Source organism: Pan troglodytes, chromosome 19 (assembly GCF_028858775.2).
Source record: "Pan troglodytes isolate AG18354 chromosome 19, NHGRI_mPanTro3-v2.0_pri, whole genome shotgun sequence".
In the NCBI taxonomy this organism is placed as follows: domain Eukaryota; kingdom Metazoa; phylum Chordata; class Mammalia; order Primates; family Hominidae; genus Pan; species Pan troglodytes.
Genome location: NC_072417.2, coordinates 18,249,102 through 18,271,621, shown reverse-complemented (window position 1 = coordinate 18,271,621; position 22,520 = coordinate 18,249,102). Strand labels below are relative to the sequence as shown.

The 22,520-nt window shown below is 47.6% G+C and overlaps 1 protein-coding gene and 1 pseudogene across 6 annotated transcripts in view; both read right to left on the bottom strand.

The window, feature by feature from the left end:
• The window catches only part of DNAH2 (dynein axonemal heavy chain 2), a 117,382-nt gene that overhangs the window by 76,711 nt on the left and 18,151 nt on the right, over nt 1-22,520 (bottom strand). For 4 of the 6 annotated variants that reach the window (XM_009431756.5, XM_016931474.4, XM_016931475.4 and 1 more), the window contains 8 exons: nt 22,207-22,445; nt 19,653-19,844; nt 18,790-18,947; nt 17,901-17,988; nt 16,978-17,183; nt 16,371-16,500; nt 15,922-16,104; nt 13,819-14,033 (listed from right to left, as the gene is read on the bottom strand). In XM_009431756.5, the coding sequence (XP_009430031.1) occupies nt 13,819-14,033; nt 15,922-16,104; nt 16,371-16,500; nt 16,978-17,183; nt 17,901-17,988; nt 18,790-18,947; nt 19,653-19,844; nt 22,207-22,445 (1,411 nt within the window). Of the gene's footprint in view, nt 1-12,664; nt 14,034-15,921; nt 16,105-16,370; nt 16,501-16,977; nt 17,184-17,900; nt 17,989-18,789; nt 18,948-19,652; nt 19,845-22,206; nt 22,446-22,520 lie in introns of those variants that run through there. The other 2 variants (XM_016931477.3, XM_016931476.4) reach the window with 2 other exon arrangements.
• Nucleotides 2,113-3,564, bottom strand: LOC129137644 (large ribosomal subunit protein eL29-like; annotated as a pseudogene).

The window sequence follows — 22,520 nt, the reverse complement described above, 5'->3', positions numbered from 1 at the left end:
GATGAGAAATGAAGCAGAGGCCTGGTATGGTGGCTCACGCCTGTAATCCCAGCACTTTGTGGAGCCGAGGCAGGCGGATCACTTGAGCTCAGGAGTTTGAGACCAGTCTGGTCAACACGGTGGAATCCCATCTCTACAAAAAATACAAAAATTAGCCGGGCGCAGTGGCGTGCGCCTGTAATCCCAGCTACTCAGGAGAATGAGGCACAAGAATCGCTTGAGCCTGGGAGGCAGAAGTTGCAGTGAGCTGAGATCGCACCACTGCACTCCACAGAGCAAGACCCTGTCTCTAAAACAATAATCATTATAAATAGATAGAAATAATAGAAAATATCCCATTAATAATTTTTATATTGATTGATGTTGGAATGATATTTGGGGAATGTTGGATCAAGTATTAAAATGAATTTCACTGGGGCCAGGCACAGTGGCTCACACCTAATCCTAGCACTTTGGGAGGCTGAGGTAGGTGATCGCTTGAGCTCAGGAGTTTGAGACCAGCCTGGGCAACATAGTGAGACCCCCATCTCTACAAAAAATCAAAAATTAGCCAGGCATGGTAGTGTGAGCCTATAGTCCCAGCTACTCTGGAGGCTAAGCTGGGAGGATTGCTTGAGCCCGGGAGGTGGAGGTTGCAGTGAGCCAAGATCGCACCACTGCCCTCCAGCCTGGGTGACAGAGCTAGATTCTGTCTCAAAATAAATAAATTAATTAGTTAATTCACTTGTTTCTTTTTTTCAAATTTTTTTTAGATGGATTCCCACTCTGTCACCCAGGCTGGAGTGCAGTGGCGCAATCTCAGCTCACTGCCACCTCTACGTCCTGGGTTCAAGCAATTATCCCACCTCAGCCTCCCGAGTAGCTGGGATTATAGGTGCCCACCACCACACCCAGCTAATTTTTGTATCTTTAGTAGAGGTGGGGTTTTGCCACGTTGGCCAGGCTGGTCTCAAACTCCTGACCTCAGGTGATCCACCCACCTCACCCAGCACCCAAAGTGCTGGGATTACAGGCATGAGCCACCACTCCTGGCCTTTTTTTCTTTATTAAATGAGATATCAGTCAGGAGGCTGAGGCAGGAGAATCGCTTGAACCTGGGAGGTGGACGTTGCAGTTAGCCAAGATTGTGCCATTGCACTCCAGCCTAGGCAACAGAGACACTGTCTCAAAAAAAAAAAAAAAGAGATACCAGGCAATTTTAAATTGCATATGAAGCCTTCATCTTAAGTGTCCTTTGCCACCTCATATCCAGTGGCCTCCTCCTTCCTGTTCCAGCTGCCACTCCCATGCCACGCCCTGAAGCTTGCTGTTCACAACCGCTCCACGTCTGAGAAAACCCACTCAGACCTCCTGCTCCCGGGGCCCAGCTTCCTCCCCTGCATCCCAGCATTGGTCCTCAAGTTCTCCCAACCTGCTTATTTTTCAGACCACTGACCCCTGGTTTTTCTTTCTGTTAACCCCCTCCCTACTTCACTTCCTCCTCCACAGACCTTGGTATCCTTTATTTTAGCCACTCTCTCGCCAATCCTCCCTCACTTTGTCTCATTCTTTAGTCTAAACCTCCTGACAAAATGCCAGTGCTGGCTAAATCCGACTGTCCTCCCCTCGAGCCCCTGTGGGAAAGGCTGGAGAAGGTCACATGACCACACAGCTTGGCACCACCGTGACTCAGCCTGTCCCACCTGGGTTCTCCAGGCTGCATCCCTGTTCCCTAACCTGCCCTCCCTCCTGTTCTCACAAGTCACTACCTGCAAATCCTTTCCACTCTTCTCAAACCTGGTCTTCCTGTTGCCCTGTTGCCCTCTCTGCAGAAAGCCTCACCTCCTACATCACAGAAATAAAAGGCCATCAGGTGAGAATTCCATCCACTTCCGGCTGTAAAACGTATGCACTTACCTGTTTCCACGCTACAATTTCTCCCATTTATGATAGGAGAGTCCCTCCTCCCACCCAAGGCTAACCCTTCTTCCTGGGCTGCCTATTCTTTTTTTTTTTTTTTCTGCCTCAGGCTTATTTGTACCAATAGCGCAGGAGGACCCCAGCCCCATGCAGACGGCAGCCCGGGGTGGGTGGCACCTGTCCTTCTGTCCTCACGTTGGCAGACAGAGATATCTACTCTGAAGCCTTTGTAGGGCACTGGGCAGCTTTGGGAGCCTGAGCTGGAACTGAAGCTGGAGCTGCAGCCTGGGCCTTGGTTGGATCCATGGCCCTGGCCTTGGGCCGGCACAGCCTGAGCCCCTTGGCCATGCGGGCACGAGCACGCTTCCCAAGCTTGGGGTGGGCAATGTAGGCAAGTCGATCAAGTTTATGGCTGACACCCTTTGGGATCTTGGGCTTAACCTCCTTGGGCTTTACGAGGGCCTTGAGAGCCTCGGCACGTGGACTCATGGCCTTGGCATTGTTGGTGTGCATCTTCTTTAGGCCCTTCTTTTGTGCTTCTTGGCAAAGCGCATGTTCCTCGGGAACTTGGAGTCCACCCCCTTAAGAGATTTGTATCTTTGTGATCGGGGTTTCTTGATACCATTTCTGTGCCATTTTCGGGACTGGTTGTGTATGGTGTGGACTTGGCCATGTCTGCACCTTAAGCCACGGCTCCCGAAGCACCTAGAACCGGAAGCCTGGGCTGCCTATTCCAGTATAACTTCCTTTCCCTTTCAGATGCCCTCTTCCAGCTCTCCTATACCTTCAATCTACTAGTTCCTTCCCATCATTTAAGTTTGGCCAAGTTTCTACAATATTAAAAGGATAAAAAACAGCGCCCCTTCAACTCCTGTCCTTCTTCAGGTGCCATATCCTGTCCTCCCCTTCACGGCCTGCCTGCTTTAAAGAATGTCGTCAACGGATCCCCGTCACTCTTTTCTTCCCATTCCCTCCTCATCCCTGAGACCTGGCTCCCACTCCACCCATCAAATGCCCTCGTCAAACTCACCAAGCATCCCCTAGCCCTCGACCCCATGGATGCCTCCCAGGCCTTATCCTCCTTGATCTGCCGGTAGGTTTTTCTGCTTGTTTGTTTTTGAGATGGAGTCTTGCTCTGTCGCCCAGGCTGGAGTGCAGTGGTGCGATCTCGGCTCACTGCAACCTCTGCCTCCCCGGTTTAAGTGATTCTCCTGCCTCAGCCTCCCGAGAAGCTGGGACTACAGGTGTGCACCACCATGCCCAGCTTATTTTTGTATTTTTAGTAGAGACAGGGTTTCGTCATGTTGGCCAGGCTGGTCTCGAACTCCTGACCTCAGGTGATCCGCCCGCCTTGGCCTCCCAAAGGGCTGGGGTTACAGGCGTGAGCCACAGCACCCAGCAAGCCTGTAGGTTTTAACATGGTGGACTACACCCCACTTTCTTCAAACGCACTCTTTTCCCTGGCTTCTGGACCACGGTCCTCTTTTCTGCCCTTCCTTTCAGTAGAAGTATCCTCCTCTCTCCAGTGTCCCATGTAAATATCATTCAGCTAGGCGCTGGGGATACAGTAAAGAATCTGCTTTCCTTGCAGCTCCCTTCAATGCGGACTCCCCGAGGTTCTTCACATCCAGCACACTCCCCCTTGGTCATCTCTTCCACTCCCATGGCTTCGGCTGCCTTCCGAAAGCTGATGATCCCCAAACCTGCACAGCCAACCTGAGCTCTGGGCTTCGTTGTGCAACTGTCTACTAGATAGCTCTGCCCTGCTTGCTCGTGCACAAGCACCTCAAACTCAATGTGTCTAGAAACAAGCACATCATCTTCTCTGCAAACTTGGCGCTCCTGTCTCAGGGAAGGGTACCATCCCACCGCCTACACCAGAAGCATGCATCCTTCCTCGGCCTTACTTTCCGACATTCAACCTCCTTCTGTTTTTAATATGCTAAAGCAAAGTTCAGAAATTCAGACACCTACCTCCAAGGCAAGTGTGGCTCAAGTGTGATGATAAATGGCAACTGACACTTGGCCTTAAAGTTGAGCTGAAGAGGACATGCTCCCGCTAAGAAAGCCATGCTCCACGCTCCAGGCAATTGTTGCCATCTGGAAATGTGGGCCCAGTGTGGATGCATTTTCTGATTTTTCAACAGAGGCCAGAAATTGGTTTTTCATGTAAAATCTCCTGAATTTTAAGTGCTAACAACAATTCACCTGAAAAATAATTATTCAGTGGGCATGTGGGAGAGGCTGTAGGACTCCTGGCAATCCTTGACTTGGGCAGTAGTTTGCAAGGGTGTTTTATTTTGTATAATTTTATAATGATTTGTTAGTTAAACTGAACATACAATTTTTTTCTTTTTTGAGACGGAGTCTTGCTCTGTCACCCAGGCTGGAGTGCAGTGGCGCAATCTCAGCTCACTGCAAGCTCTGCCTCCCAGGTTCACGCCATTCTCCTGCCTCAGCCTCCCGAGTAGCTGGGACTACAGGTGTCCACCACTACGCCCGGCTAATTTTTTGTATTTTTAGTAGAGACAGGGTTTCACCATGTTAGCCAGGATGGTCTCGATCTCCTGACCTCGTGATCTGCTCGCCTCAGCCTCCCAAAGTGCTGGGATTACAGGCGTGAGCCACCATGCCCGGCCTGAACATACAAGTTTTACGTATATCTCTGTCTATGACGTGTTTCATAATAAAAATGTTTTTAAAGGAAAAAATGATTTTAAACATATTTGTAAAAGTTGCTAGGTACAAAATTAATTTATAAAAATCAAAGTTCTCAATACAAAAATTGTGACTAGGTAGATATTATCATCAAGAAAAAGAGACAATAACAATTAAAACAACAAAAATAAAATACCAAAAATTAATCAGAAATTGTGTGTGTGTGTGTGTGTGTGTATGTGTGTGTGTGTGAGTGTGTGTAAAATGACTTAAGGGGAAAAGGCAGGACTTAAATAAATTGAAAGAAAAAACACTGTTGGCCAGGCACGGTGGTTCACACCTGTAGTTTCAGCTACTTGGGGGGCTGAGGCGGAAGAGGATCAATGAGCCTGGGAGGTCCTAGCTGCAGTGAGCTGAGATCGTGTCACTGCACTCCAGCCTGCATGACAGAACAAGACTCAGTCTCAAAACATGCACACACACACACACACACACACACACACACCACAACTATTCTTGGAAAGACTCAAAATCATAAAGATATTCTTCTAAAGTTAACCTATAAATTTAACCAAATCTCTATTCCTATAAAAATAGGAATGAGACTATTTTTGGAACTAAACAAATTGATTCTAAAATTCTTATGGGAAATAAATATTAAATATAGCCAGGAAAACTCTGAAGAAAGAAGAGTAATGAGGACAATAATTAAAACAGTTTGGTTCCTGCACATGAATAGACAGATACCAGAATAGAGAATCCCAAAATAGACACGAATATACTTGGGAATGTGTTACTATAAAGATAGTAGTTCACTAAATGAGATTGGGTCAACTCTAAATGGGATGGCTCTAGCCATCTGGAAAAAACAAACAAACAATGAAATACAAAACTCAATTTGAATCTGCACCTCTTTCTCTACACCAAAATAAATTTCAAATGGATCAAACATCTAAATGTAGAGAATAAAATCATAAAATACCAGAAGAAAATATGGAATATTTTTTAAAATAAAATTTAAAAAAAAACTTGGCCTGGTGTGGTGGCTCATGCCTGTAAGTTCAGCATTTTAGAAGGCCAAGGTGGGTGGATCATTTCAGGTCAGGAGTTCGAGACCAGCCTGGCCAACATGGTGAAACCCCATCCCTACTAAAAATCCAAAAATTAGCCAGAAATCGCTTGAACCCAGGACGCAGAGGTTGCAGTCAGCCAAGATGGTGCCACTGTACTCCAGACTCGACAACAGGGCAAGAGTCCACCTCAAAATAAATAAATAAATAAATAAATAAATAAATAACTTGATTTTTTTTAATCTGCAGGGTTTTTAAAATAAAATTGCACTTTTTAATCACAAAGGATAAACGTTCCCACGACCTGAAGATATGCTCAAGAAACTTTGCATTCTAAATACTGCTGAAATGTTATTTGGAAAGAATATTGAGGTGAAAATTCTAGGATTTTTTTAGTCTTTTCTACAGGCAAGCACTGAATTAACAATATTGGAGATAATAACACATTTCAAACTTTGCAAAGGATTGTGTTTTTACCGTCTTTATTGGAGAAGAATCCTCCAAGAATGAAATGATTTTCAAGTGCTCACTTATTTGTGATACAGGCTTTAAGAGATTGTGGAAGAAGAAATGCTGTTTTTTCAAACCCTGAAGATCTCCACTAACGTATGTGGTATTTTTAAAACTGCTAAAATATCTTCAAAGTGAGTAAGCCTCTTGAAAGTATAAATGAGCAATGAATCACCAGGCATTTAAGGAAAGCCTCCAAAGTAAAAGAGAGAGGCCAAAGCCAAAGACAATTACTACAAATCGGCTAGAATTCCAAACCCAGCCAAATGTACAACAAGCAGAGGGCAGGAAAACAGTTGTCAATCATGCAAAAACTCAAAAGATTTACCTCCCGTGCACCGTTTCTTAGGAAGCTACTAATGGATACACACCAACAAAACAAAGGCGTAAACCAAGAAAGAGGAAGACAAAGGAAACATGAAATCAAACAAGGAAAGAGGCTGAGGGAAGTCCCAGGGTAACTGCTTTGTAACAGGCCTTGAAAACAACACCAGTTGGACAGAAGCAGGAGGACAGGAAAAAAACAGATCTAAGAAAAACATTGAAACCAATACCCAGCATGTCAGATTGTGAGGAAAACTACTACTCAAAGGGGTTTTATTGGTTGGTTTGGAGGACTTAGTGATAGTGAATGCTGCGCTAGCAAAAATAATGAGGTGGCCGGGCACAGTGGCTCACACCTGTAATCCCAGCACTTTGGGAGGCTGAGGTGTGTGGATCACCTGAGGTAGGAGAATCGCTTGAACCTGGGAAGCAGAGCAGAGATCCTGGGCAACAGAGCGAAATTCCATCTCAAATAATAATAATAGTAATAATGATAATAATAGGGTAATTTTTCTTTTTTTGAGACAGAGTCTCGCTCTGTCGCCCAGGCTGCAGTGCAATGGCGTGATCTCAGCTCACTGCAACCTCTGCCTCCCGGGTTCAAGCGAGATTCTCCTGCCTCAGCCTCCTGAGTAGCTAGGATTACAGCCACCCGCCACCATGCCCAGCTATTTTTTGTATTTTTAGTATAGACGGGGTTTCACCATGTTGGCCAGGCTGGTCTCGAACTCCTGACCTCGTGATCCACCCACCTCAGCCTCCTGAAGTGCTGGGATTAGAGGCATGAGCCACCACACCTGGCCTAATAATGAGGTAATTTTAAATTCCAAATTGAGCAAAACATCGTACAAGCAAAAGAACTATAACAATGTAAAATTACTCAACTCAGCAGTGAACAATCCTAATAGAGTCATAATAAGATAAGCCCTAAACATCAATGTAACAAAAAGTTGTGTTATAATGATATGGGGAGATTGGAAGTGTGTGAATAGATACAGAAACATTTCTAGCAGCATAAACGTATTATCATGTCCTTCAAACTGGATGTCTTGGATTTGTCACTGTTGATAAACATCTGAGCAAGCCTACTTGGGCATGTATGCTGGCCAACATTGCACCAAAACAAATTCTTCATTCTCTCATCTTGGCAAGATTTTCTTTTTTCTTTCTTTTTTTTTTTTTTTTTTTTTTTCGTGATGGAGTTTAGCTCTTGTTGCCCAGGCTGGAGTGCAATGGCACAATCTCGGCTCACCACAACCTCTGCCTCCCAGGTTCAAGCAATTCTCTTGCCTCAGCCTCCTGAGTAGCTGGGATTACAGACGCTTGCCACCATGCCCGGCTAATTTTGTATTTTTAGTAGAGACAGGGTATCTCCATGTTGGTCAGGCTGGTCTCGAACTCCTGACCTCAGGTGATCCACCCACCTCGGCCTCCCAAAGTGCTGGGATTACAGATGCGAGCCACTGCACGCGGCCAAGGCAAGATTTTCAAGATAACTTTAAGGCAAATTATCCAAGTTTAATATGTCAGTCAACAGGATGAATTCAGACAATACCTTCCTGATGCTGAGCTGAAAATCCTGGGAGAACCTTTGAATGATGTTCAGTCTTTAACTGAAGTTTGTCAAGAAATTTCCAGAATGCAAATTTTATTTCATTGACAAATATCAGTTTTTCTTTAAAAAAAAAAAAAAAATCTGTGTGGCGAGGCTGGGCAAGGTAGCTTAGGCCTGTAATCCCAATGCTTTGGGAGGCTGAGGTGGGTGGATGGCTCGAACTCAGGAGTTCGAGACCAGCCTGGGCAACATGGTGAAAACCCATCTCTACCAAAAATAGAAAAAATTAGCCGGGCACGGTGGCAGGCGCCTGTGTTCCCAGTACTCAGGAAGCTGAGGTGGGAGGGTTGCTTGAGCCCGGGAGGCGGAGGCTACAGTGAGCCAAGATTGCACCAGTGCACTCCAGCCTGGGTAACATAGTGAGACCTTGTCTCAAAAAAATAAATAAATAAAAATCTGTCTGGGGGATGACTTTTTAAAAATACTTCATAATTTATCTCCAAACAAGTGGTCAGGCAGTAGAGGTAGAAAGGAAAGCCAGAGGAATTGAGTGCTTAGAGCCCAGAGCGGACTGACCCGGGGGGAAAAGGCACTCTGTGACCGGGGAAAAAAGAGAGAGAAGCTCTGGGAACAAAAAACAGACCTCAGTATCTCGTCTCCTCCTCTCAGGAAATTCTACTCTGCTCTACACAGGGTGATAATACAGCTCCTTCAGCCAGGGTGTGGATGACATCTGGAATATGTTTGTGTTAAGTGCAATCTGTGAAGCTGTTCTGTCCGTAAAACGTGATAAAAGCCAATTTGGACTTCAGAGTTCAAATATTTGGGATATAGGTGGGATACCAAAACCCCTTGTGGGATTAAATAAGTGCTATTAGGGCCTGGAAGGCTCCAGGACTAAGAGAGCCAGGTAATTCCGAGGAACATCAGAACATTTGAACGGTCTGCTTATTTCAAGATCTTAACTGGAGCTTGAACACAAAGAGCAAATCTGATAAAGTTATCTTCACTTCCTTGAAGTGTTAATAAGTTTTGGAAGCTGTAACTGACTTGGATTTCTTTACTGGTGATGAGCCCAGACTTTCAAAATCCTTCACTGTGATCGTGTTCTTTCCCTTCCATTATTTACTGGATTGAGGCAGTTTTATCTTAAAACCACAAAAATGTAAAGTATCCTATAACATCTCTCTGGAAAACAATCCCCAAAGGACAGAAACAGGCACCTCTTCTATCTGGAAGACGTGTTTCGCCATTATTTGGATTTCAGATAAACCCAAGCCATAAATATTTGGCCCAAAGTTGCCTTGATAAGCTCTACTATCAAGATTATGCAGAAGGTATTCCAGACAAGAGATGATAATAGCAGACAGAGAAGTTGTCTCCTGGTTTATCCTAACTAGAGGGACACTGTGCTCAAATTTCAGTAAACACAGTGCTGCAGAGGGAAGGGAACAAAGTGTGGGAATCACAGTTGAAATCCACCAGCACGGAATAGTCAAGAACCTTACAGAAATTGCACAATTTATAAGGCCATCAATAGTAGACTGGTTCATTAAATTACAGTACAGCCATACTATGATTTCATACTGCAAGCCAGGAAAAAGAATTAAGTAATTCTATACATACAGAATGAAAGATCCCCCACACAGATTGTTAACATTAAAAAAAAGCAAGGTGTGACGGGGTGCAGTGGCTCCCAGCACTTTGGGAGGCCAAGGTGGGAGGATCACTTGAGGCCAGAAGTTCCAGACCAGTCTGAGCAACATAGCAAGACCCTGTCTCCACATTCAAAAAAAAAGGCAAGTTGCAAAAATGCCGTTCATGATGTGATTCTATTTTATACATGCAGGATATATTTTTGATTACATGATAATCATGGTTACCTCTAGGGATTGGGGAGATGTGCTGAATTTTCACTTTTTCCCTTACAAGCTTCTTTTTTTTTTTTTTTATTTTGAGATAAAGTTTCACTCTTGTTGCCCAGGCTGGAGTGCAATGGCGCATTCTCGGCTCACTGCAACCTCCGCCTCCCGAGTTCAAGTGATTCTCCTGCCTCAGCCTCCCAAGTAGCTGGGATTACAGGCGCACGCCACCATGCCTGGCTAATTTTTGTATTTTTAGTAGAGACGGGGTTTCACCATGTTGGCCAGGCTGGTCTTGAACTCCTGACCTCAGGTGATCTGCCCACCTTGGCCTCCCAAAGTGCTAGGATTACAGGCATGAGCCACCATGCCAGCCATTTCTTTACATACTTCTGCATTAATCTTTTGTTTTTCTTAACAGTGAGCATGTAGTGTTTTTGTCATTTTAAAATACCCAGTAAAGATTTAAAAGATTAAAGGAAAACAACCAAATGAAATGGAGGGTGGGGAGGAAGTGATAAAAATATACCAAATCATTAAAAGTGGTTATTCTTAGGAGTATTTTTTTCTTCATTCTACTTTTCTGCATTTTGCAAATGTTCTAAAATGATCAATAATTTTATAATGGAAAAATTAATCATTTTGAAAACACTTGGAATATATAGAACAATATGTATAGTATGCTACTATTTATGCAAAAAAGGATACTTAAGTAGACATATATGTCTATTCCTGGAATATTATACAAGAATCTGAAACACTGACTATCTTCAGAGTGAAACTGGGTCCCCTAGGGGACAGCAGAGGAGCAGGCTTTTCATTCTCTATCCTTTTGTAGAATAACTTTTGAATTTTACACCGTATGCCTATATTAGCCCTTTGTAAAGGTTAAAATGTTTTAAAAACTAAAACTGTTACATCACTCTGCTAAATTTGTTTTGAAAATACTATCTTCATCAAGTTTTATGAGGCAATTGTTTTGAAGGGGGCAAGAATGCTTCTTGGTTGTTCATTCTTTGTGAGGACCTTTGCATGAGTCATCAGCTGCCCGATAATGCCAGTAAAGGGTTTTTTAAGTAGATGAGGAAACTCAGGCTCAGAGAAATTCAATGGCCCACCTGAGGTCACGTGGCAAAATGCTCCAGGGTTTGAACTTGAGACTGTTTAGCGCTGAAGTTGATGCTGTATCTACTCTCGCTGGCTGACCCCTGGCGAGTAGAAGGAGGTAGCCACCAACCAGTGCTCACATATGGCATTTCTTTTTTCTTTTCTTTTCTTTTTTGTTTGAGACAGGGTCTGGCTTTGTCGCCCAGGCTAGAGTGCAGTGGCACGATCACAGCTCATTGCAGCCTCAATATCCTGGGCTCAAGCAATCCTTCCACCTCAGCCTCCTCAGTAGCTGGGACTACAGGCATGCACCACTATGCCCGGCTAATTTTTGTTTATGCCCCCACTGATCTTGGACTCCTGGGCTCAAGTGATCCTCCCGCCTTGGCCTTCCGAAGTGTTGGGATTCTAGGCATGAGCCACTGCGCCAGCCACATATGGCATTTTTTTTAAATTTAACTTTTATTTCAAGTTCAGGGGTACATGTGCAGGTTTGTTATATAGGTAAACTTGTGTCATGAGAGTGTTGTACAGATGATTTTGTCACCCAGGTATTAAGCCTAGTACCCATTAGTTAGTTTTCCTGATCCTCTCCTACCTCCTACACACACACAGCATTTCTTTACCTCTTGTCTCAAGTTTTGTTTTCTCTCATATTTGAAATGTAAATACTTGGCCAGACACGGTGGCTCATGCCTGTAATCCCAGCATTTTGGGAGGCCGAGGTGGCCAGATCACCTGAGGTCAGGATTTTAAGACCAGCTTGGCCAACATGGCAAAACACCATCTCTAATAAAAACACAAAAATTAGCCGGGCGTGGTGGTGGGCGCCTGTAATCCCAGATACTCGGGAGGCTGAGGCAGGAGAATTGCTTGAACTCAGGAGGCGGAGGTTGCAGTGAGCCAAGATTGCGCCACTGCACTCCAGCCTGGGCAACAGAGTGAGGCTCTGTCTCAACAACAAAAAAAAAGAAATGTAAAGATTGATCATTAGTGTTGAATGAAATCCTGTTATTTGAATACAATCCCTTATTTCACAGAAAAAGGACAGCTGGTGAACTGTGTGCCCTCATATCCATAAACACCAAGGGCATCTGTGCGGCTCCCCTGACACAATACCTTTGGGGGTACCCAGCTCGATGGGAGAATGTGTCTTGCAGGTTCAACCCCATTATGTGCTTGCAAATGGCATAACTAGGGTAACTCTGGCCTAGTTTCTCACTCTTCAGAATCTTATCATTGATTTATGAGGCAATGTTTACATGGTTGTGCTTGGCCATAACTCACAAAACCAGGAAGCTCAGCAAAGCCAATCTCCAACAACCCTCACTGCTCGAAGCCTTTTCTCAAACCTCTCGACCTAGCCATGTTCACACTCTGCTCCTCAACGGCTTCCTCATCCCTGTGGCTCCCAACATCCCTGTCCTCCTCACTGATGCCTCTGCCTCACCCCTCTCACCTGACACTCCGCTCTGCTTCTCCATCCTGGTTCTTTTGCTTCCTTTCTCAGCCAGAATGTGCCCTCTTCCCCTGGTTGGGCCACCTTTTGCTGCCCAGGACAGACACTCACAGTCTCATCTGTCCCTGGGACTCCGTCTCCACACAGGACTTCTCTGGCAAAGCCCCTCCTACATTTGGCCCCACAAGCATTTTTTTTTTTTTTTTTTTTTTTTTTTTTTGAGACGGAGACTCACTCTGTCGCCCAGGCTGGAGTGCAATGGCGTGATCTCGGCTCACTGCAACCTCCGCCTCCCGGGTTCAAGCGATTTTCCTGCCTCAGCCTCCCAAGTAGCTAGGATTATAGGCACCTGCCACCACGCCCAGCTAATTTTTGTATTTTTAGTAGAGACAGGGTTTCACCATGCTGGCCAGGCTCAAGCATGGACATTTTATGAGTGGAATCCAACACTAGTAGCCACAGCCTCAAAGCATCTTATGTGGACAGGAAGCCCCACTCCAAGAGTAGAGCTGTTGACTTAGAAAGCAGCAGCCTAACCTCCCTGAGGGCAGGGACTTGGCCGTTGTGTACATTCCCTGCCTGTTCCTATTTCAGTTCCTGACACATGGAAGGTGCTCACTATATATTTTTAATAAATTAGTTAATTGATTAATTACATTTTAAATAATTATAGTATGACAGTTTCATAACAATGAAGCTGTAGAACAAGGCATGGTCTGACAGCCCCACCAACAGTCAGGAAAGGGACAGGGTTTGGGTGACTTAGCTGAGCCATTATGGCCATCTAGTGGCAGAACAGCGACATCACTGGTTTAGTCAGATAGTGGAGTGGTTTTTGATTTTTGTTTTTGAGGCAGGGTCACTCTGTCGCCCAGGCTGGAGTGTAGTGGTGTGATCTCAGCTCACTGCAGCCTCTGCCTCCCGGGCTCAGGCGATCCTCCCACCTCACCCTCCCAAGTAGCTGAGACTACAGGCTTGTGCCACCACGCCCAGCTAATCTTTGTATTTTTTGCAGAGACTGGGTTTTGCCATGTTGCCCAGGCTGTTCTCAAACTCCTGGGCTCAAGCAATGTGCCCACCTCAGCCTCCCAAAGTGCTGGGATTACAGGTGTGAGCCACCGTGCCTGGCCGATCATTGTTTTGTTTTGTTTTGTTTTAAGATAAGTTGTAAAATTAAAATGTTGATAGCAGGGTGGGAGGTGGGGAGAGACAAAAATAAAAGAAGAAAAAAAGAAGTAAAATGTCGATAGCAAACATATTGTAGTATAAGAAAGAGAGAGAATAATGAAGAGAGGAGTCAAAAGATGGGAGTGAAATTCTTGGGAGAGCTGCAGAAGGGGAGTATAGGGAAAAGGGGCCAGGTGGCTCCCGTACTTGTCAAAGTTGACATCCAGCATGCCCGCCTTCTCCTGGCTGATTCGCAGCAATGGGGTATCCAACCGCCGAATGCAATCCTTGTCCAGACTTGATGTCCACTCTTGGAAGGTTTTTCGAACCAGCTCATCAATGGCCTGGACCATCTGCTGATAGGTGTGCACACTCTCCTTTCCAGTCCCAATACGGGGCAGGAAATGAGCACCAGCAAGGCACTGAGGGGAAGAAGAACAGGTGGGTGGAGTCGGCCTGCCACCTTCCTCCAGGGGCCACCATCTCCCTGAGACCTACACACGCGCGCATGCGCACATACCCCAACAATAGGCATAAGGCTTGCTATGGAGATGGATTGAGTTTTGATAACTTAGAAGGAAGGTGGAGTCAAAAAGGAAGGTGATAGGAAGAGACCAAGGTGCAATGAGAAAAGGAGTCAAAATGAGGAAAGAGAAGCACAGAGAATTTGTTTAGGAAAAAAAGCTGGGAGAAAAAGGTCAGTCACAGAAGGAGCAGGATATGAGGCACAAGGTTGAAAACCAGTATCAGCCCTTCCTAGCCTAGGCGTAGCCCACCAGGCCCAAACCAGCCTCCAGCTATCTGCAGGCTGCCTAACTCTCTACCAGCACTAGCTGCATGATGGCAGGTCACTACCTCAACAGCTTTCAACCTTTATTCCCAAAGGGTGTGTGGGTTCATTTGTTTGTTTTGTTTGTTTGTGACAGAGTCTCTCTCCACCACCCAGGCTGGAGTACAGTGGTGCGATGTCGGCTCACTGCAACTTCTGCCTCCAGAGTTCAAGCAATTGTCCTGCCTTAGCCTCCCAAATAGCTGGGATTACAGGTGCCCGCCACCACACCTGGCTAACTTTTTGTATTTTTAGTAGAGACAGGGTCTCACCATGTTGGCCAAACTGGTCGTGAACTCCTGACTTCAAATGATCCACCCACCTTGGCCTCCCAAAGTGCTGGGATTACAGGTGTGAGCCACCGCGCCTGGCCCCAGAAAGTTTTAAAACAATGTTTTTCTGTTGTTTCTTTGTGCTGTCTTTCCAGGGAGACTGGGCTCTGTAAGGGTGTCACCTGTCCAGGTCTCTGGATCATGAGGCTGTATCTTCTACTGACCCAACACCCCAGATACCAGCCCTATTCCTCCTCTGCAGCCTGATATGAAATTCCTAAAATGAGGCTGGGCGCGGTGGCTCATGCCTGTAATCCCAGCAATTTGGGAGGCCGAGGTGGGTGGATCACCTGAGGTCAGGAGTTCGAGACCAGCCTGACCAACATGGAGAAACCTCTTCTCTACTAAAAATACAAAATTAGCCGGGCGTGGTGCATGCCTGTAATCCCAGCTCCTGAGAGGCTAAGGCAGGAGAATCGCTTGGACCTGGGAGGCGAAGGTTGCGGTGAGCCGAGATCACACCACTGCACTCCAGCCTGGGCAACAAGAGCAAAACTCCATCTCAGAAAAAAAGAAAAAAGAAAAAGAAGCCGGGCGCGGTGGCTCACGCCTGTAATCCCAGCACTTTGGGAGGCCCAGGTGGGCGGATCATGAGGTCAGGAGACTCAGACCATCCTGGCTAACATGGTGAAACCCCATCTCTACTAAAAATACAAAAAAATTAGCTGGGCGTGGTGGCGGGCACCTGTAGTCCCAGCTACTCGGGAGGCTGAGGCAGGAGAATGGTGTGAACCCGGGAGGCAGAGCTTGCAGTGAGCTGAGATCGAGCCACTGCACTCCAGCCTGGGCGACAGTGTGAGACTCCGTCTCAAAAAAACAAAAAGAAAGGAAGGAAGGAAGGAGGGAGGGAGGGAGGGAGGAAGGAAGGAAAAAGAAAGAAACAAAGAAAGGAAGAAAGAAAGAGAGAGAGAGAGAGAAAAGAAAGGAAGGAAGAAAAGAAATTCCTAAAATGGCGCATGTTCTACCAGCCTCACTCACCACCTCTGCAGATCTTAACCCACGACTGACCTCACTGAACTGGACCTGCCACTCCCCTCACCGACATAGGTGCTGGTCGTGAAGACTCTTCGGGGAACCTCTCAGGAGCCATCCCCCATCCCTCCTGGCCGTCTCACTGACGACAGAATGTGGAGAAGGCCAGGCACTTACGGTCATGACTCTGTCGATGCGACGCCGGAGGATGTGCACCCAGCGCGCCTTTCCGGAATACTGGGCCACGTAGGGCTCCAGGTCTGGCCATTTCTTGTTCCGTTCACGGTTCACCAGGGCCAGCTCGCTATTGAACAGCATGTAGAGATCCACCGCCTTCTTGTCATAAGTCCGCTTGATGGCCTAGGGAAGAAGAGGAAGAGGCTGGCGACGGGCCCGGGAAGGCGGGTTCCCTCCGGTCACTCATCCCAGAGGAAAGCTGCACCCCGCTGCGGGAGTCACACTCCCGGGGACGCCGAAGCCAGGGAACAGAAGAAAGACAAGAGGCGCCCGAATGCTGGACATGGAGGAGGGCACACGCGGAGGCGGGAGGGCCTCCGGAAGGCTCGGAAGGGACTCCAGGAAAGCACGCGGGACGGGAAGCCGAGGAAGCCGCGGGGCAGCCGCACCTCGCGGGAGGCAAGCCTGTGGAAGGTGTCCAGCAGGAGCACGCCGTGCGGCACGTCCCGCACCAACTCGAAGGCTGAGGTGATCAGGTTCTGGGTCATCACCTCCAGGTCCTTGATTCCGGCACGGAACCTGCACCGGTGGAGAGGCATGTGGCAGCTGAGTGCCCTCGCCTGCCCCCAACTCCAACCCCTGAGGAAGAATCCCATGCATCGCTGAGGACGGAGGGCTTCCTGCGTGCCGGGCACTCCAAGTACTTTACCTACATGAATCCATTTAATCCTCAAAACAATGCTGTGAGATGGGCTCTATCTCTAACCGTATTGCATAGAGGAGGAAGTGGAGACAGCTGGTGGAGTAATTTGCCCAATGTCATATATCTGGTGTGTGGCAGAACCAAGATCCAAGTCCGGAAAGGCTCACTCTGGAACCCTCAACCCAAGCTGCCAGCCCCCTCCCCTGCACTCTCTCCTGTCCCCCCCCGCCACCGCCCTGATCCCGATCTGTCCTTCCACCATTTCCTTTGCACACTCTCGCCACTCCTCCCACTCTTGGCTGCCTGATCTGCCTTCCCTGCCCACGCCTGGCATCAGCCTGTGGTTCCCTCACTTATTGTAGTCTTCATGCCAACAGGTGTTCTTGACATCCAGGATACCCCCGCGAACGGCTCGCAGCGTGTGCAGATTTTTATGAAAGATGTCCTCAATCTCCAGCAAGTTCCGTGTTATCTGTGGCCCCTGGGCACCAAAGAAGCAAGGAAGGGGACCCTGCTTGCCATCTTCCCAGCGGGCGAAGTGATACTGACAGTCACATACCTAAAAAAGAAGCCAGCATGAGGGTTCCTGCTTTCCTTCCAAACTCCAAAGTCCTAAGCTATTTGGTTTAGCTTCAAATGTCTAAAAACATCACTGTGAGTGATGGCAAGTGAAAAAAAAAAATTAAGAAGAAAATATCTAAAAACCAGGGAGGGCCAACCAGCTGCAGGGGGCTGCTGGGATGAACTTTGACCGCAGAATGAAATATGAAATAGTAGGGCAGCAATAAGAGGCAAATGCCAGAAAAAGCGGTGTGGTAGTAGGACACACAATTGTGCAGGAAAAGCCAATGTGGTAAGTGCAATTTTCTTTTCTTTTATTTTTTTGAGACAGAGTCTCTCTCTGTTGCCCAGGCTGGAGTGCAGTGGCGTGATCTCGGCTCACTGCAACCTCCGCTTCCCGGGTTCAAGAGATTCTCCTGCCTCAGCCTCCCAAGCAGCTAGGATTACAGGTATGCACCACCACGCCCGGCTAATTTTTGTATTTTTAATAGAGACGGGGTTTCACCATGTTGGCCAGGCTGGTCTCGAACTCCTGATCGCAGGTGATCTGCCCGCCTCAGCCTCCCAAAGTGCTGGGATTACAGGTGTGAGCCACCGCGCCTGGCCATAAGTTCAATATTTAGCCTCTGCCCCGTTTGCCCTGGTTCCTGGGGTGGGAGGTGGGGAGGGATTCTGGAGGGTCTGCTGTTAGCTTTTGGTTCTTCAGTCTTCCCACCTCAATAAGGTCCTTGCAGCGCTGCACAAAGGCATCAACCTGAGCAAAGATGCTGGTCTGATCTAGGACCCAGCCCCGACTGGAGAACCTGCGTCAGGAGAAAGGCTGACTGAATTGGAAGGCAAGAGCAGTCTGGCTATGCAAACCTAGACCAGGAGCCCTGCATTCAGGGAAAGCCCTAGAAAATCAGACCCCGAGAAACAACCCTCCTGAATCCCAAAGGACAAGACTCAAGGTGAGAAGAACCAGACAGGAGACAGAGCATCTAAGTCCTAGGAGCAGATTCATACATAATAGAATTTTAGACGATGGGGTCAAGATAGGAGGAAAAGACCAGGTAGGGTTCCTGGGATCAGGGAGGAGAGATTATTAAAATAAGAAGCCAGGCAGGGCGCGGTGGCTCACACCTGTAATCCCAGCACTTTGAGAGGCCAAGGCGGGCAGATCACAAGGTCAGGAGATCGAGACCATCCTGGCTAACATGGTGAAATCCTGTCTCTACTAAAAATACAAAAAATTAGCCTGGCATGGTGGCGGGCGCCTGTAGTCCCAGCTACTGGGGAGGCTGAGGCAGGAGAATGGCATGAACCTGGGAGGCTGAGCTTGCAGTGAGCTGAGATTGCGCCACTGCACTCCAGCCTGGGCGACAGAGCAAGACTCTGTCTCAAAAAAAAATTAAAATTAAAATTAAAAAAAAAAGGAGAAGCCAGGGAAATGAGATACAGTATCTGTATCCAGACAGAAAATTTGGCCAGATGTAGAAACTCCTGGGTCTCGGAAAATACAACCAAGAGGCTAAACAAAGTGTACAGGAAAGAAGTCAGAATCTACCCTCTTATGGGGTGACAAGGGAGTTGAGATATGGGATGTTAGGGGAGGCGTATCATACTGGGTGTGCATCTGCACAGCCTGTACGTAGTGATCTTTCCAAGCATGACAACAGAGAATGCAGCCTTGCAGGTCCTCCTTGCTGGAAGAGACATATCCCTCAAAGATCCGGTCCAGGGAGACGGCGTGGCAGCATAAGCGGATGATCTCATTGCTCATCTGCAGAAGGAGTCCCCACAGCCTCTGTCCCCACCTCCTTGACACCCAACTCCTTCTCTGCATCCCCCTACCTGTGCTTCATGTCTCAGCCCCCTACTCCTTAATTTGACTCCTGAAACTCATCCCACCCCTGGTTCTCCACCCCTGGCCAGGCCGACACCTCTGGGTTCCATGCCCACTCCTTGTCCTAGGTGGCCCCTTACTCTGCCTCAGCCCAGCTCTGCAGCCACCCTGCCCAGCAAGGTCTCAGCTCAGTGTCCCTTCTCCCACTCTTTGGCTTTTTCACCCCCAGTGAATGCACCAGGCCCTGCTCCTCAAGAGCCGGTGCTCCTTCCTAAATCCCCCTCTCCCCTACTGCAATCTCCATCTTGAGGAATGGGAAGAAGAGCTTTTCCTTCCACACAGCTCAGCTTGGGGGTCTGTTCTTCCTGCTGCTTCCCCGTCTTCCACCAACTCCTCTTCTGAAGCCCCTCTTCCTGCCTAAGCCACCTCCACCTAGAAACAGAAAGTCCAGCCCAGGCTCCAATGCTGAACAACCCTAAAGCAGATCATGCCGGTAGAAGCCTTCTGAGCTCAGTCTCTGAGCAGAAGGGCAATCTTCGCTACCTTTTCAACCACAGATCCTCTGCCGAATGCATTCCCCTTGCTTCAGAAAACCCGGCCACCCTCATAAACCCCTCCATCCCACCCTCAGCATATGCACACCTTTCGGAAGAGCGAGGTCAGTCTCTCCCGAGTGTTGTAGTGGGGAGAGTTGACCCAGATGATGCGGATGAGACTGATCAGCTTAGGGAGCTTGCTAGAGATGTCCTTGGGCTTCATGAAAGCCAACTCCTGGTAAGGTTCCTTCAGGATTGACAAAAAGGTCAGGTTTGACTGTGCTTGACGAGAGCCATCCTGGCAGTAAAGAGAGATGAGAAATAGATTTATGCACTGGAAAGCACTGATTCAACACAAGTGCTTTTATTTATTTATTTATTTATTTTAGATGGAGTTTTACTCTTGTCACCCGGGCTGGAGTGCAATGGCGCGATCTCAGCTCACTGCAACCTCCGCCTGCCGGGTTCAAGCAATTCTCCTGCCTCAGCCTCCCAAGTAGCTGGGATTACAGGTGCCCAGCACAACACCCAGCTAATTTTTGTATTTTTAGTAGAGATGGGGTTTCACCATGTTGGCCAGACTGGTCTCGAACTCCTGACTTCGAGTAATCCACCTGCCTCAGCCTCCCGAAGTGCTGGGATTACAGGCGTGAGCCACCACGCCCAGCCCACAAGTGCTTTTTAACCATCTTCAACCCCATTCTGACTTGCCTCTAAGAGGAATCCCTCCCATCAGCCCTACACAGTAGCGATCATTTCAGGTCTCTGTGAGCCTTCGGACCAGAGTTAGCACATGTCAAGTTTTCTGTCTTTTCTCATGTGTGTGCCCTAGCTCCCCCACCAGACTGAGAATTCCCTCGAGTCTAGATTTTTCTAGATTTTGTGTCTGTTTTCTCCAGTTGAATTCAGGACTCCACACTAAGTGGATACTCTGTTGCTGTTGATCAACTGGCCGCATATCACTCTCATTCGTCCCCATAGTTGTCACCCAGTTCCCTTTCACTGCCCTGTTCTCAGCCGGGGCTTTAGGCTCCTCCAGTTAGTTCTGGCTCAATTCCCTTAATGCCCAGCTGAAATTTTCACCTAGGAAGACAGGTCTTCTATCTGTATTCTACAGGCCACTCTTACCTCCTGTGTGACCTAGCACTAACATAATCAGCCTGTCACATCATATCAAATTTTTTTTTTAATGTTTATTGCCCAGGTGTGGTGGCTCACACCTATAATCTCAACACTTTGGGAGGCCGAGGATCACCAGGAGTTTGAGACCAGCCTGGACAACATAGTGAGATCCTGTCTCTACAAAAAATTTGAAAATTAGGCCGGGCGAGGTGACTGACACCTGTAATCCCAGCACTTTGTAAGGCCGAGGCGGGTGGATCACCTGAGGTCAGGAGTTCGAGACCAGCCTGGCCAACATGATGAAACCCCGTCTTTACTAAAAATACAAAAACTAGCCAGGCATGGTGGTGGGCACCTGTAATCTCAGCTACTCGGGAGGCTGAGGCAGGAGAATCGCTTGAACCCAGAAGGCAGAGGTTGCAGTGAGCCGAGATCACGCTACTGCACTCCAGCCTGGTCAACAGAGCAAGACTCTGTCTCAAAATAATAATAATTTAAAAAATTAACAATTGAGCTGGGTGAGGTAGCTCACGCCTGTAATCCCAACACTTTAGGAGGCTGAAGTGGGTGGATCACTTGAGCTCAGGAGTTTGAGACCAGCCTGGGCAACATAGCAAAATCCTGTCTCTACAAAAAATACAACAGTTAGCCGGGCATGCTGGTGCACACCTGTAGTCCCAGCTACTCAGGAGGCTGATGTGGGAGGATCCCTTGAGCCCAGGAGGTATTGGTTGCAGTGAGCCGAGATCGTGCCACTGCACTCCAGCCTCCAGCACCCTGTCTCAAAAGGAAAAAAATAGAAATGAAAAGAAAAGAAAAATAGCCAGATGTCATGGCTCACGCCTATAATCCCAGCACTTTGGGAGGCCAAGGTGGGTGGATCACCGAGGTCAGGCATTTGAGACCAGCCTAACACGGTGAAACCCCGTCTCTACTAAAAACACAAAAATTAGCCAGGCTTGGTGGCGGGCACCTGTAATCTCAGCTACTCGGGAGGCTGAGGCAGGAGAATCTCTTGAACCTGGGAGGCAGAGGTTGCAGTGAGCTGAGATCGCACCACTGCACTCCAGCCTGGGCAACAGAGCCAGACTCTGTCTCAAAAATAATAATAAAAAAGAAAAGAAAAAGAAAAAAAGTGTTTATCCCTTTTCCTTGGATTTTCCTTGGAAGGCAGATTCATACAAAGAAAAAAGGTATTTATCTTGTAATTCCTGGACTGAACCACATGAGCTCATCTTTGGCTCCCACGCTGTCTAGTAATCCTGTTTTGGGTAATCTTATTTTCCCAGCTGAGTGGCAGGGGTTGTGCTCACAGAAGGTACTTGATGTATATTTATTGGTTAACTTGATGTCTCTCTCCTTAGGGACCCCCTATTCTACTATTTTATACTCTCCTGCAAGTACAAGGCCGAGCCCTGGGTGGGTCAGTCTGTGCTATCGAAGATTGCCTTGGCTCCCTCTCCTTACTTAGCTCCCTGTATCATCCCAACCATTGCCCACTTCTTGCTGAGCCTGAATCCTTTGATTCGCTCACAAACCTGGATTTGCTGTGCCAGTTTCATAAAGGGCGCCAAGTAGGACGACTTGGCAAGGTGCAGGATGGATTCAACGTGCTTCACTCCCTTCTTCACCAGCTGCTTACTGATGCCAGACAGGTCCATGCATCGGTTGCGCCAGAACTCAATCTCCTCCAGAGGACCTAAATTTTCTCCTGTCTCCACAGTCTCCTGGGCACTGAGCATCTCCTTTATCTGCCGGGTCCAGTGGATCATGGAGGCTGCAGGGGAGAGTACAAAATCTCCTTCGTTTCTTCACACTGCTTCCCAACAGCATCCTTCCCTCCCCACAACCC